A 16,228-nucleotide genomic window follows, 5' to 3' on the forward strand; every position below is an offset into this window, starting at 1 on the left:
ACTGTATTACAATGGAATAAGATCTATATTACAAAAGAATAGGAAGTAGGTCATACATCACCTATTTCAGGGCTTGTGATTTGGAAACCGGGTGCCGTTTGCCGAAAATAATATCACTGCAGTATGCATTTTGTGGATATACACGAGATTGTTTATTGAAGGATATTAATTATTTTATTTTTATTACCAATTATAAAAAAAAATATGATTAAGTATTAATAAAGACGAATCGTAATAGTTGTATATAACCACGATTTCGTAACGTTGGATAAAATAATAATACATAATTATAATCCAAAAATATAACATTAAGTAATATTTTGCTCATTTCAATTTAAATCTAATTTTACTTTGAAACAAAACTTGAATTCGTGCAACAATAGAATATCATATCGAAATAATGTTGAAAGCTTACATAACACGCGAAATGGCAATTTTATTAGAATTTGTAAATAGAGAAAGAGCAAATTCTAATCTGCAAGTGAATGTTCGAGTTTTGTAACGTACCGTATAATTACATTATTCGTACAATACAGAAAACCTTTGTCTTGTTCACACGTGTTTTTATGATTTACATTTTAAAAAGTTTTGTCTCAAGATATATCCTGAGTAGTAAGTGCAGTTTATTTTGGTAAGATAGGCGAGTAGTAGCGACATTTGAACGCGATTCGTAATGTGAAGTGGTTCGATGTGAAAAATGGTTATTATTATTTATTTATTCGTGTACTTGGTGTATGATCTGTGCTTAATGTATTTTGTTTTCAGGTTGTCAATAACACGCGGAAGGCGAACGCCGATGGGTGGAGAGAAGGTAAACTTTCTTGTATCATTATTCTATTTCTATTGTAATATTAATATATTTTGAAGCTATGTATCTTCTTTTAGTCATATAAAAATTACAGTTTTATGTATTGGTTTATTTTTGTTAGTTAATTTTTTATGAAGACGTAGATATGCTCTTTTTAAGTATTAAAACAGTAAGTAAGCATCAATTACTTAGTTTTATACTGTTACAAGAGCAGCTTCTTAAAATAAAGATTTGTGTATTTACAAATGTACAGACACGAACACTATTTTAACAAAAATGATCGAAAGGTGTGTTCGCGCTCTTATCGAATCATAATCTTATATTGAACAAGATTAATATAGTTTCATGATGAGTGTTTTTTATAATATCTATGCAAAAATATGTACAATAATATTATGTTTCTTTGGCAAATCTTCGAAAACTGATTTCCCAGACAAGTGACAACCCTTGCTAGTATAACGGGAGTTACTATTATGTTTTGTAGCAGTATTATTTCCAGTGTGGAAAAGTGATGGCGCTAGATGACCTATATAGCGCAACCATTTTTTATATTTAAGTCGCGCTGTTTACAGTTATGTCGTGTTTTGATGATTATTGGATTCTTTACTCCAGTCTTGTCTATGTGTTTTGAACCTTTCCCAAACTTGGATTTCAAAAACTTCTCTATACCTACGTCTTTTTTTTGTTTTTCCTCCGTGGGTTTTCAAGCGATTGATCGATTCTTTTGTGTTTGACAGAAAAATGTTATTTGGTATCATTTTAGAATTTGGGGTGGTATCTGAACTAAGAAAGTAATTATTTAATTTATTGGTTACTTATCGAAATCTTGCGAAAGGTGTCTAGACGGAATAAAGCCCAAAAGTTTTAACGACCCTTTGCTATAGTTGTAAGGCCGTGCAGCGTGCACGTGTTTCTCTATCTCTCTCTCATAGAAAGCAAGCCAGTTATTTTACTTCGTTCCATTCAGGTGTCCCTTGATTCCTCTAAGTTTTGACGTGACAACGTCTTATAATTCGATAAAGCAGGCTGCACGCACGAAAAAACATGACTAATGCGGCGTTACCTCGATCTGAGGCGTTCCATGGGCTTGAAGTGCAAGCGAGAGCGCGGAACGAGCGACAAAGAAGCACGTTTTGGACGTTGTCACGTTCAACTATCGTCAGTAAACCGACTTTAAAGACAACCAATTTTTTGTTTACTCGGGTCCATATTATACTTCTGTCGATATTTATGCGTTCGTTTGTGTCAGGCGCAGGTTCAGCAGTATCAAGCGACTCTGGTGTGTACGCGTGCGAGGATTCCCCGCGCCGTCGCCCGCGCAGTCTTGAGATGGTGATGCGAGGCTCGCATAGCTTCCATCTTCGTGAACTGCAAGTCGCTGATTTGGATATTATGGGTAAGTGTAATAAAAACAAAAAAAAAAATCGGAAGAGGAGCAAATGGACCACTGTTCAAATGAGTACTTAAATAAGGCAAAAAATGCAATAAAATATTATTCAATTACTTGACCAGCAATTTTTTTCAATTGCTAGTCAATAGTCATTTTGGTAACCATACAGCAATTCAAATGTGCAAGTACTATGCTTCTATCTGGCTACATTTCAAAGTAAGAGTAGCTCACACCGGGGAAGGTTACACACCCCACAGAAGATCGACGTCAAATGCAAGCGCGTGATATTTGTAAATAGTGGTTGCTGAATTAAATTTTTTAAGAATTTTGAATTTTATCTCAATTACAGAATACATATTTTGGTTATAAAAGCATTAAGCCTATGTACTTTCTTTAGTCTCAACCAAAATTTTCATAGGATTATATGAACTTCTTCTTAGAACTTCTCCCTATATTTAAACAATGATGATCTTCTTTCATTCCAGACGAAGCAGTAGTAACAGGCCACACCGTGATACCCCTACCCAAACTACCAAGCTCCTTCACCGAGTCACCAGAAGAGCTATCCCCATCCCCCCCACCGGTTGCCATGGAAACCCGATCACCAATATCACCCCCACCCGTTGCCATGGAAACACAGCCAATGTCCACCCTGGACAGATACAGGACAAAACGGCCAAGTAGGATACAGAATATAGATTGTAAGGAAGAGAAGTTCGTGCTTGATAGGACTCAAACTGAAGTTTTGGATAAGCAGGTTAGTTATAATTTTTATCAAATTTTTGCAAAGAATTATTTGTATTATTTTTTTTTAATATTTATGGAAACTACGTTGGTATGAAAATTTATGGAGACCTGACTAAATACGTTTTAAAAGTAACAGGATTTTCAGGTTTTTTTTTATATAAATTTATAAAGAATAGAAAAAATTCGATCACGAGGTGGGACTCGAACCCGCATCCTTTCGCGCCATTCCGGGGCGGATGCCTGACCAACTCAGCCACTCGTAACCCGCCAGAGCGATCGAATTTATTCCATTCTTTCAGTTTTATGTGTTTTCAGGGACAGGATTTTTTTTATTTAAATATAAAATTTTCGTTTATTATATCGTTAATTATTAAAATTACGTACCTCGACTTCTTGAGCACATTATTTTAAAGTTAAGTTTTGGTGAAAACAACGAAATGATGAAACGGCGCAATCGTTTTTGTGTTTATCGCAAACTCAAACAGATATACTTAAGTATTTTTTTAAATAGTTTCTGATTAAGATAATTTAATTCCAGTCGTCATTCACAAAACCCTCAAGCGGTGTAGCCTCACCCATAACAGTGGATTCGTCCAAAGAGTCGAGTCCCTCTTGCAAGAGCGAAGAGAACTTCACCAGCGCTTGGCAGAGCCACGCCGCGGGAGAAGCTATGGCTAACAGGTATTATAAATGCGTTGTGATTATAATAAAACAGAATTAAATTTATTATTATTTTAATTACCTTTTAATATAGCTATATTATGGAAGTACCCTCAAAAATTAAAAAAATATAATTATGGCTTTAAAAATGTTCAAAATTGCGTGATAACGAATAAATTGCAATTAAAATCCGCTTAATAAACTTCAATTTCAAAATTAAACATAGGAAAAACTGAGTACTTCAATTTGGTTACACAAGTGAAAGTATTATCCAAGTACCCTCATTTGGTAAAATTATTATGTAAGTACTTTTGCTTCTTCGGGTTTTATTTGAAAATGGTGAAAATAATCCTATTTGACGTAATCTTATTTCATATCATTTGGAAAAAATAATGTTTTAATTACAATAAGTAAACCAATTATATATTGGTTCTCACGCTCATGGTTGTATTTTAAAAATAAAGTTTTAACTATTTTTTATTTCAATATTTTTAACTTTATTTTCTCCACAGATCACAAGACGACGTATCCCTCGCACTAAGTGTGTCAAGTTGTGAAGAAGACAAGTCCAAATTCGAAGTAAAGGAAAAAGAGAAAGACGTGGAAATTCTAAAGAAAACAATACTTATTGTGGATGAGCCTCCTCACCCGTTGTTGATGAAATCGCTGACTTTGAGCCAACATGACGCGTTACGAAGTTCTATGATGGGTATGTATTATTTTTTGGTAGATATTTTAGTTTTAAAGCATTGATATGCTTTATAAATATAATTTTTTAAGGAATAGAAATTCGATCATGAGGCGGAACGGCGAGAGATACGGGTTCGAATCTAGTCTTGTGATCGATTTTTTTCTATTCTCTAATAATTTATATTTTTTGGATTTTGTAAGGCTTTATTAGGGCTTTATTTAGGGAGGCTGATATGATGTCTTATAGCAGTATTAATTCCAGTATAGAAAAATGATACAACTATAATAAAGATCGTTTAGCACCATCACTGTTCCACACTGGAAATAATAAAGCTTCAAGATAATATTATATTAAAACTGTTATTTTGTTAAAATAAAATATAATATGAAATTTTTTATACGATCCCATGCATTATTATTATTTTTTTATTTATGATTGAAAATATTTTTGAAACAAGATTTATCGCCTATTTTTGAAGTGAAAACTTCTTTAGCGGCGTTGGGTATAAAATCTTAAACTCGCGTAAGGACACGTGGCCTGATCGAAAAAGCGTAAGACGGATGTTTTTTTTTTTAGCCCTTATATTCCATGCGTAAGACGGATACCATTCCAAAATATCAAACATGCTGAACGTTAATAATCAAGTTTTCACTTCTGTCGGCACTCCCGGAGTGCAACCCGTCTTTTTTTTTTAATTATCAAAACCATACCATATAGATAACTTTCTTATAAAGAAGGAGGCAATGTAGTAATATACTTAACAAACAATATCTATTCCAGGTTCAATGACCAGCTCTAACTACAGCACGACAAGCACATGCACAAACCAAAGCAACGCCCACACTCTAACCCTAACTCTAGAGGAGTCCAAATTCGACATGTCCGCTCTAGAAACTTCTACCCAAAGTCTTCTAGATGACGAAACTTCTCCAGCAGATAGTCTCATATCCTCCACTAGTACAAGTGACTCCAATAACGATATAGTCCATGATACGATATCCAGCGCTTATCAGACGGCGAATACTAAGACTAAGTCGCCGGAACCCATTTTAGAAGAGGACAGTGTTGATGGGGAGAAAAAGGAATCTAGGTGCGTATTTATTTTAGTTAAAAATATTATAATAAAAATAAATATTATAGGTCAGCTCAAGAAACTTCCGCCCAGTCTGCTATAAGGTAAATAATATATTTCAGGACATTTATCACACACGGCACGCTCTGTTCCCATATTAAGCTTTCGCTTGTTATGGAAACCACATGGCTGATCATAAATAATTTTAAATAAATACTTCTATAGATAAATTTACACCCAGAAATAGCAAATATCGTTCATCATACAAATATTTGCCTTGGGAATCGAACCTACAACCACTGGCTTAGAAGACAGGGCTACTAATATCCAGCACTTATCAGACGGCGAATACTAAGACTAAGTCGGAACCCATTTTAGAAGAGGACAGTGTTGATGGGGAAAAGAAGGAATCTTTGAGGTTTGTATTTATTTTAATTAAAAATATTATAGGTCAAGTCTAGAAACTTCCACACAGACTGCTAGACGACGAGATCTCTTCAGCATCAATTCGAATATCTTTATTTTGCCCTTGGAATGGAAAATAAGCTGTCAGGTGCAATATTTTAACATCTATTGCTATAATTTTCTATCGTAAATGCGTGTTAAAATAAAAAAAAAGTATTGCTTCTCGGAGTTAAAAGAGTTCAAATGTTATGGACATACTACTGTAGAATTTTTTCGTTGGAAGGTAAATTATTACAGTAGAATGATAATAATAAGAAAAGTTCTAAATGTCTGATTGTTACCCTTTAACAATAACGCTTTGAATAAAAAAACATGTTCTGAAATCTTGTAAAGAAAAAAAAGTTATTTAAATACAATATTTCACAAATTTATTTGATTTCAGTTCGGACACAAGCGGTGACAACAAGAACGTAACCCCCCCATCCCCGGGGACTCCAACACACGCGTCCAACTCACTTTCCCTGTCCGATGGGAGAGATTTCTTTGATGACGAGATTGCTGACCAACCAGCTTTGTTGTTTAGGAGTAAGTAATGAACTATAATATTTGACGTGACAACATCTTATAATTCGATAGAGCCGGCTGCACGCACGAAAAAACATGACTCATGCGGCGTTACCTCGCTCTGAGGCGTTCCATGTAAGGCTTGAAGTGCAAGCGAGAGCGCGGTACGAGCGACAAAGAAGCACAATCGGACGTTGTCACGTTCAACTATCGTCAGTAAACCGACTTTACAGACAACCAATTTTTTTTTTCGGTTAAGGGGGGGATTGAATTAGTAATTAGGGAGAAAATAGCATATATAGATGTACACATTTGCTGATTTAAATTAAGACAGTAAATATATAACAATTTTAATTTTTAAACACTGAAAGACAAGAAAGAACTGAAGAAAAGGAAGAAAAAGAATTAATATGCCATCTATATTGGACTTAATTTCTTTAATACAAAAGATTGTTTCTAAATTTATCACTTTGTTCACCTGCCACTATGCTCTCTTATATCTATTTTTATAAGTATCTTATCCTATTATTATAATTTATTCTTTGTATTGTTACCTCTTGATGGAACTGCATTTCATAGTAAAGAAACACACAACTCACTAGTTCCACTTCATTTAGGTTTTATTTATTTTTAATAAAAATCTAATTTTATTCTAATCTAAGAATTGTGCGTTTCTTTACTATAATCTATTTTTAATGTCCTATTTATATTTTTTATCCAGAAAATACCCACGGAAGTCCCACAGTAAAGCGAGCGGCTTCAGATGTCGGCAAAGAACATAGGAGATCAAAGGAGCACTTAATGTCTAGTCCATTAGCAAGGAGAAGTCCTAAAAGTTAGTAAAATGATTATTTTTAATCAATATCTTTTTTAATTGTGATCGAATAGAAATAATTCTTGGTAATAAATATTTCAAAATATATTTTTAGTGAATAAAATTTATGTACCTATCTAATAATTTATAATTTTTTATGTAGATATTTTTATGTAAAAAATACATTCTGGTAACATTTGCAAGACCTTCTTTCAATTATAAAATGAATAGAATATTCGATGAAAAATTTGGGCTTGATTATCTTTTATTTTAAGCTATTAAAGTATGCAATAATAATTAAACCTTTGTTTAAAAGATAGCTAACACTCGAATAATCCAACTATTCCCTATTCCATAGTGAATGGCGCCAGAAATCCGGCAGAAAGAACAGCATCGTTGGACACTTTATCCAGTTTAGCATCAGACGACCTGATGATGGACAACGACCTGGCGCAGTCCATCACCAGCCTGCAGAGCGTTGATGATTATATCGAAAGGTAATCTAAAAAATTGGTTGTCTGTAAAGTCGGTTTACTGACGATAGTTGAACGTGACAACGGCCGATTGTGCTTCTTTGTCGCTCGTTCCGCGCTCTCGCTTGCACTTCAAGCCTTACATGGAACGCCTCAGAGCGAGGTAACGCCGCATGAGTCATGTTTTTTCTTGCGTGCAGCCGGCTCTATCGAATTATAAGACGTTGTCACGTCAATAATTAAAAATAACACCTCTAATTGAAACTTGTCTATATAGTCTATATAATAAAAATAAATCACCAATTGCGTTGCTAAGCGTAAAACTCGAGAACGCCTCCAGCAATATTTTTTTCTACATTTTTAAGTGCAAAACGAAGGTTCTTATAGAGAGAAACTCGAAAAAGAGGGTAATAAGGCAGAGCAATGTCTGCTGGGTTAGCTAGAGTATGATTTAGTTAATGTATGTTTCCATGTCCTTTAAAGAATCATAAAAAATGCATAACATCATGTGATGATCTTCAGCAAAGTGTAAAGCTCACGAAGGTTTCTGGCATCCTCCCATATCTCCAAAAACAACAAGAGAAGACGGGGTGCTTAGGTAGTATTATATAAAGAAAACGAAGTACAAAAAATATTGATGAAGGTCCTTATGTTAATCATGCCAATAAAATCGCCAAATACGTATTTCCAGATAAAATAAAATTAGAATGTTGGTTTGCCAAAATATTGAAAACATTGAGACAAATTAGGTGACTAATGTCAGATCTAAGTGTCTGATATATATGGATTTGGGTTGTTCTTTATTCACAAAAGGAATTCGTTCATGTCAGTGATACATTTGATAATCAGCTATATTTTGTGATATTTCTTTGCGGTTTACATACTTACCAATCAAATATACAGAACTCTTTTACCGTTTTTGCCTGAAATTATTATTCTTCCATCCTACCCTACAAAGTACAAATTATCACCTAAAATTTTTCAACATCTTTTCTGTCACATTAAATTGAAAACTTCACTACGCAGCGGCTAAACAGCAAGAAATATCTTCATAATCTTCTACGTTCACATAATAAGCATACCTACGCCTTAATTCAGATTGGGCAGTTTCCTGTGGGTTAAACTTCTTGATTAGAGAGCACCTCCGGCAAGAGCTTGCCATTATTACTTGATAGAATAAAAAATCGTTTTTTAATCTATCTATCATTCCATCCATCTTTGAAAAGTTTCAAATTAACTAGGGATTTTCCAAATTAAAGTTTTTCAATCGTTTACCAAAATCATACCTTATGCTATGGATACTTTGTGGGGCCAGCTGCTGGAACGGAACACTATCTTATGCCTTAACTCAGAACTTGACATACTATTAGTCCCATATCGTTCCCAGCTGTTCTCCACATCTATCTATCAATACAATACAATACAATACAAAAAGATTTATTGCAACCAAACAACACAATGATAAGCTTATACATTCTAAGACACCATCAAAAAATACAAAAAAATTACAAAAATAAAATATATGATAACAATCGAATTATAACTAACATTAATTATATCAAACTTGCATTGTAGCTGCAAAAAGGCCCTGGCTCAGCATAATGTTGCAGAGGCAAACTCCACAACGCTGGTAATTCTGCCAGATACCCACATGACTAGTTTGCGCCTCTAAGATGGAAGGAGTATGAAATAAGATGAATAATGAAATAATAATAATAAAAAATAATAATATCAATAAAACACTTTCCACCAGGTTGGACAGTTCCCTCCGCAGTGGACTAAACTCCCTGGACGAGAAGCAGCTCCGCCAAGAGCTGTCCTCGTCCACAGCAGCTGTGCGCCAGTGGAGCCAGCTGCTGGAACGGAATAGTTTACTCGACCGCCAACTCGCTGCTATGGCCGCGGGAGGTGAATCCAGTGGGAGTACAGCCAGTTTGAGTAATATTGGGTAAGTGATATTGTTTATTATTTAGTTTTATTTTCAGCATATAGATTTCTTCCATAGGTAGTAGCAATCTCTTCTATGGGTACATAGGCATACTTCAGATGTCATCATAAGGTTTATTTCTTTATATTTAAGGAGATAATTTGTATATTATGGATTTTTTTTTTCAGGATATATAGGTAGAAATATTAATAAATTAAATATCTTCGACGTCACAATCATTAAATACAGGTTATGGATAATTTAATTTTTATATTTATTATGCTATAAAGACCCCTCTTCGGGCAAAGGCCTCCTCCAGAGATTAAATGCGGTTTTTTGCAAGATCAGTATTCTTAATATCTCATTCACACACAAAATATGCCTTGGTACCATAAAATGTTTATCGAAACTCTTTGTTAGAATTTTATCTCAAACTCAATACGTAGATTATATTGTATCGTGCTGATAACGAATGTAAACATACACGATTGTATCGATAGCATTAATCCCTTGAATTACTTTGATGAAAATATCACAGAGTTTATTGTGAGACACCAATTTTCATATAAACAGAATATTTTTCGAACCTTCAGCAAAATACATATGAGGCCAGTTGGGCAGATCAACTCAAGACCACGCGATCATGCGCTTATAACTGTGCCGAAGAGGTTGTTAAAACGATAATAATTTATAAGTACTTAATTGATTTATTATAAATATGGTAATCTATATAAGTATATATATAAAACTCAAAGGTGACTGATATAGTGATCTATCAACGCACAGCCCAAACCACTGGATATATCGGGCTGAAATTTGGCATGCAGGTAGATGTTAGGACGTAGGCATCCGCTAAGAAAGGATTTCCCAAATTCTAGCGGGAACGGGGAAAAACGGGGATGCACGTACAAAGTCGTTGGCGGAAGCTAGTAGCAACTAAATGCTGTCTACTATTAAATCACCTCCAAATATCTCAAATTGTCGCGTATTTTCGGCCATATTATATGTTAAATCAAATTGATTTGTTTCATGCATAATATTACATGCAGGATATATGCACTTCTACCATCAATGACATTTATATCCAAAATAATAAAGCTCCTATTTTACCATTTAACACAGGAATTACAATTTAATCTCTATGTACCTATAATTAATGTCTAGATAGTTACTGACAAAAGCAATTACGATTTAAGTGTATTTCCTCTAACACAGTCCATAAACACAGAATAATAACTCATAAGTGACATGTTTACAAACATTATCTGTAATAATGAGCATTGTTATAGACAAACGAGTTGAAGAATCACATTCACATACCGTTGTTTGTTTTGTTTTTAATTTTTAAATGATGTTTAATTTGGTCATTGAGTTTTTTTACGCTGCAGCTGATAATTGACTTGTACTGGTGAAGGAATTATCAAAATATGCCCAGAGTTTTTGAGCTTTTTGGTACTTACAACAAAAAAATCTCTCCTCTTGATTTTGTTTTATTTACGAATATATTATTTTCTTTTAAACCTTCTTCAAAAAATATGTACATGAAAAATAACAAGTAGGTAGGGTCAATATTCTTATGTTTCTTAGTCAATATATTATACCATTTTTACTTTTGCACACAATCTCAAAACCGTGTGTTTAGTAATTTAAACAGAAAACATAAACCTTATTTGCCTGAAATATTAACACTTGGTGTGCATGTCAGCAATAAAATGCAACTTTCTTTTAAAATTTATTCGTTCCTGCAGTTCCTTCATTCGTTCATTACAGTACAAAATTGTAGGTACATTAATCAATTATTTGTTATTATAACAATTAACAGAATTTATTATATAATGCGATGTAAAACCTTTGTAAAGTCCACAAAACATAACTGATCGTAAAACTTATATAACTGTGTTGCAAGACATACCTAGTCGTTAATTGATATGTTTTCTTCAAATAAATCACGAATTGCTTTCCATGTCTCAAAATTCTAACACCTTTTAAAACAAGATAACGATTTTATCTGTGTATTAAATTAACCTACATCCACAAAATTAACGAATACATGGATGTAACCTTTGACGTACTTTAGTCAAAAAATGCGTTCCACAAACATATTACATAGTTTGTATTTGATATTTTTAAATTTTAACGGATTTGTACTTAACACTACTATGAATTTTATCTTTCCCAAATATATATACTTAAATAAATTAATAAATAAATAGATATAAAGAGAAAAAAAACTTTTAACACGATGTTAAAAGCTCAAAGATAGCATCAAAGGTTAGATTGTCCGTTACTTCCCAAGGTCTAGAGAGGCTCACATAAGCCTTATATGGTTATTGTGTGGGATACACATGTTTACAGAATTACTCACTAAGGTACAATATATTCAATTAAGTGTAGAATTTAGTCAAAACTTTGAAGTTTGAACACTTATGAATTATGATTAATGTACTGTAGTACATTAATCATAATTCATATAATTCATATTCTACGTAGTCTCTACCTACTATGTACCTGATATTACTATCCTACTTGATGTATAGTATCTATTATAATATTAATTATCTGTACTAAAATTGATCAAATTTTTAAGTAAGTAGGTACCTATACTTTTTACATTATGAAAAAAATATTTTGGACCTAGTTTGTCTTTACGTGATAATGCATGAAAAACAAAAACAAAATTGTTAATATTTCATATATATATGTACTTAAATATGTATAATATATATCTAAGTATTAAGTTATTACTGAACCAAAGATTAAAAAATATATCTAAGATTATCAGTTCCGTCTTCCGTTAACCTTCTTTGTAAAGAAAATTAGCTGAAATTTCATTGTAATTATAAGTAGATAATACTCTTAATTATGGGGTTCACTGCTTCACTAACTGAGACACAATGGATTATGTGAAACAATAGATTTAAGGCCATATAAGAGGCCAATCAAGGCCCCCACGTTATAAATAATCTATGCATAAGCTTTTACTTGCATTTATCTTGGTAGTTGTACGGTTTCAGTCTTTGCATTCTAATGAGGTGAAATGATTGTTGAAAATATTCTATTTTTGTATGTAAATTGTAAGTTTGATTCAGGTTTTGTTATCTTTTCTTCCTATCTATGGGGATGGGGATTTCAGGACAATTTTCGCACACGGCACAATCTGATCCCATACTAAGCTTTCGCTTGTGTTATGGAAACCAGATGAATAATTTCGTATCTTTTTAACTCTAATCTATTAACTCGATATTTTAGGCATCTGTATAGACTTTAATTAATATTTGTTATTTGAAAACTTTCGTTATTATTTAAGCCAACAGACTGTAAAGTTCCAAGTTCGTTTTACACGAACCAACCTTAAAACTGCAATTAGCCGTAGTTTCTTATTCCAATCAATGAAAATCAATTAGCCGTTTCCAAATAATAGCCAATAGTTTACGAAAGAGTTGCAATTTTCAAGGTACGTTTTACGGTGATTCTTGGTCGTGGTAGTGTCGAAAGGTCCTTGCACCACGCAGCTGCTGAGATGCGCTCACGATTGCCGCGAAGCGCTTTAGCGTAGTCACTAACTTTAGTTTGCAAAGTGACGCGCACGCGAGCGTACGTATTGTACGCAAAAAAAAGTTCCGAAAACCGGCTATTTTATTCCATTCGTCGTAAGTTTAAGTGCACGTGTGTTTTAATTAAATTATTTTTTTCGCGTGGCAGTGCTGCAGTTCGATGACATGTGTAAAAAACAATCAATGTATTGATAAGATAATATTGTTTCCGCTAAATATCCGTTGTATTTCGAACATTGCTGAACGCATTCTTTTATTGACAAAAAATGTTAACAGCTGTACGGTCGAAAGGAACACGTGCAAGCTGAGATTCCTTCGTGCAATGGCATTTATTTGTGGATGCTCCCTTTCTTAAGTACAATGCCTTGACCTTTTTAATTTATTGTCGCTTGAACGGTTCCAACGTTCTATGTAACGTCAATTCTACCCGCTTATAGTTGCCACTCACTACGGATTAATTGAACTAAATTGCAGTTAGGTAGGTACCTATATTGGTTATTTTTACAGCGGCTTTTTATAGACCATTTCTTTAAAAAACAACACGTTTAGCTTTTTGGTTGTTAAACAATATTTTCTAGCTTTTTATTAGCTATGCTCTGTAAAAATATGATGCAAAAATAAAATAATTTGGAAAATCCAAAAGTGCACGCCTCATAATTTTTTTTTAATAAATATTTATTAATTATTATTTTTGTTTATTTAATAACAATTAAACCACATCGAATCAGACCCTGAAAAATGAAAGGGTTCTATTCCTGAGCATACTCAAGCGTAAGAGAAAAAAAAAGACTCGATTAGTAAAGTATTTCGGTCGCTATCGTGTTAACAAGAAAAAGGATCCGCACATACAGACACACGGACGTCCAAGACAGAACTTTTTTAAACTGTTTTTTAACTAGTTTAAATAACAAAAATGACATCAAAAATATCATGAACGTTAAAAATAGTGTTTTTTCTTTATACGTGTGTGTATGTATTATCTTACAAGTGCAATGTATGATACATAAAGATATTTTAAGTTTGAAAAATCAGATGTTTTGCGCGAAGTGACAGTAGTACCCACCTCAACGCTTCGCTTATGAGGCGTGCAATAGAACTAGAAATGATCATTAGTCAATACATAAAATAACTAGTAAACAATTGCCATGTCTATTACATATTTTTATTTTCAAACCCAACGAGTTGGGAGTTGCCCTGTTGTCGAAATAAAATCACCATGGCAACATTGAATATCTTTCCTGTTGTTTCGGCAAATACTTTCCAATCCATATCCAGCAAAAAATATGATTAGCGAGTGAAGTGAATTGTATTCTTTAATTTTTGCACATCATCCTAGACGATACTTTTTAAGATGTAATTATGTACGCCTTAGCTAGTTAATTTTACCGGTAACGTATTTGAATGTTTTTTTTAATAATTTTGAAGCGATGGAACCTCTAATTTTGGTCAATTAACGTTCGAAGATTTCGGTAGTTCATAGATTAAAGTGAACGAAGCCTCATTATGTTATTATCGATGAAATAATTATAGGTTCGTCAACCTTTCTATGGACTATGGAGTTACCAACTGGCTTAGCTACGGTATTTTTTTCACAAAAAATCTCATAAATAAACTAAACTGTGTTGCAATTTGTTATGTTTAACCCTAGAACACTAACCTTATTTTTCGACGTTTAATACTAACCTTCGTCTTTTCGACTACGCTGTTTATTGGAGGGGATTTAGGGGCTTAATTAAAAAAATATATTTGTAGTTATGTTTTTATTTTAAGCACAATGTATTAATCTACATATTAAAATATTAAAATACTTATTTGAACATATTTTTCACTCAAACAGTCATCAAAATGAGATCATAGTTTACATGCTTTATAAACATTCTTAAAATTTTTGAAAAATTCGTACATATAATATATACCATTAAATTGCTCCAAATTAACTATTTATTACAAAAATAATATCTGAAAAATTAATAAAAAATGTAATTTTGATAATAGCTTAGGATCTAAAACATTTGTGACACACATCAAGTTTGTGTTCCCCACACAACGATTTTTTGCACTTAGTGCACCTATTTTTAGTCTACCTTTGCATTACGGAGGGACATATAGCAAAAATGTTTCTTTTATTTTGCTGTGGAGGGACATTAGCAGCATTACTTTGTTCAGTCTCATTTATAACATTCACATTACTTCTTCCTGGAATGTTTAAAATTTATGTGATTGAGTCCCGCATATACTCTGTAATGTCATCAGTAATTATACCTGAAAAACATTGAAGAGGATCTAAAATATTTTGAAAAAAGCGTACAGGCCCACGTGCTATGTATCTATGTTCCTTGAAGGTCTACTGCTTTGTGACCTTGACTGTTGTGGTGACCATATGTGTTTATCTTTCCCAAGAAGAATGGTACGCGATGGTCTTATAATCAAATCGGTAGGGTCAGCTGAAGTGCCAGGTTTTTCGTCTTCAATGTAACGTGGGGAGATTTATTACTACTTTCCTCATAATCTTGATCTGGAAATTGCTCTTTATTTACAGTAGAAACTTCATCATCACCCTCCGTTTCATGCCTCACCAGCCTCAATGTGGTCTTCAGACTCTCTCGCAGATGAATTTTCCTCACCGCTTTCGACTTCTAATAATAACATATATGAATCGAATCTAAAAAATAAAATAATAGGCACCATTATAAAAGATAAAATAACGTAATTTTAACTTAACTAAATAGTACGAAAAGTTACGTTAATACTAACCTTCGTCGATGTGACGAGCCATGGTTGCTGGAACAGCACGTGTGGACCTTCCACGCACAAAGCACTACCGTCCATCGCAAGCGCAACCGGTCGGCTGAGATTAGCTGAAGTTAGAAAACCATACGGTCGCGCGCGTAAAAGTTATAGCGATTTTTTTGGTGACGCGTCGTCGAATCGACGAAGGTTAGTAATCTAGGGTTAATTAAACTGTTTTAGTTAAGTAATTGAAATTATTTTTTACCAAGTTATTTTTTTCCAAAACAATAAACTTTTTATGTACTTACCTACTAAATTTCGTTTTCAATTTCTACAAGAAACAAAAAAAAATAAGTTTATATACATTTTTTATTGAAGACAATACAAATAAAA

At 33.2% G+C, this 16,228-nt stretch overlaps 1 protein-coding gene across 9 annotated transcripts in view; it reads left to right on the forward strand.

The window, feature by feature from the left end:
- The window catches only part of LOC149485424 (uncharacterized), a 112,911-nt gene that overhangs the window by 55,528 nt on the left and 41,155 nt on the right, over nt 1-16,228 (forward strand). For 8 of the 9 annotated variants that reach the window (XM_089700237.1, XM_089700236.1, XM_089700235.1 and 5 more), the window contains 10 exons: nt 766-811; nt 2,058-2,204; nt 2,684-2,955; nt 3,484-3,626; nt 4,118-4,314; nt 5,077-5,386; nt 6,216-6,358; nt 7,059-7,172; nt 7,510-7,648; nt 9,378-9,572. In XM_089700237.1, the coding sequence (XP_089556363.1) occupies nt 766-811; nt 2,058-2,204; nt 2,684-2,955; nt 3,484-3,626; nt 4,118-4,314; nt 5,077-5,386; nt 6,216-6,358; nt 7,059-7,172; nt 7,510-7,648; nt 9,378-9,572 (1,706 nt within the window). The remainder of the gene's footprint in view (nt 1-765; nt 812-2,057; nt 2,205-2,683; nt 2,956-3,483; nt 3,627-4,117; nt 4,315-5,076; nt 5,387-6,215; nt 6,359-7,058; nt 7,173-7,509; nt 7,649-9,377; nt 9,573-16,228) is intronic. The other variant, XM_089700231.1, reaches the window with a different exon arrangement.

The sequence above is a fragment of the Colias philodice genome, chromosome 10, assembly GCF_061535455.1.
Source record: "Colias philodice isolate Cphi_HAF_F1 chromosome 10, ilColPhil1 Martin Lab GWU primary, whole genome shotgun sequence".
In the NCBI taxonomy this organism is placed as follows: domain Eukaryota; kingdom Metazoa; phylum Arthropoda; class Insecta; order Lepidoptera; family Pieridae; genus Colias; species Colias philodice.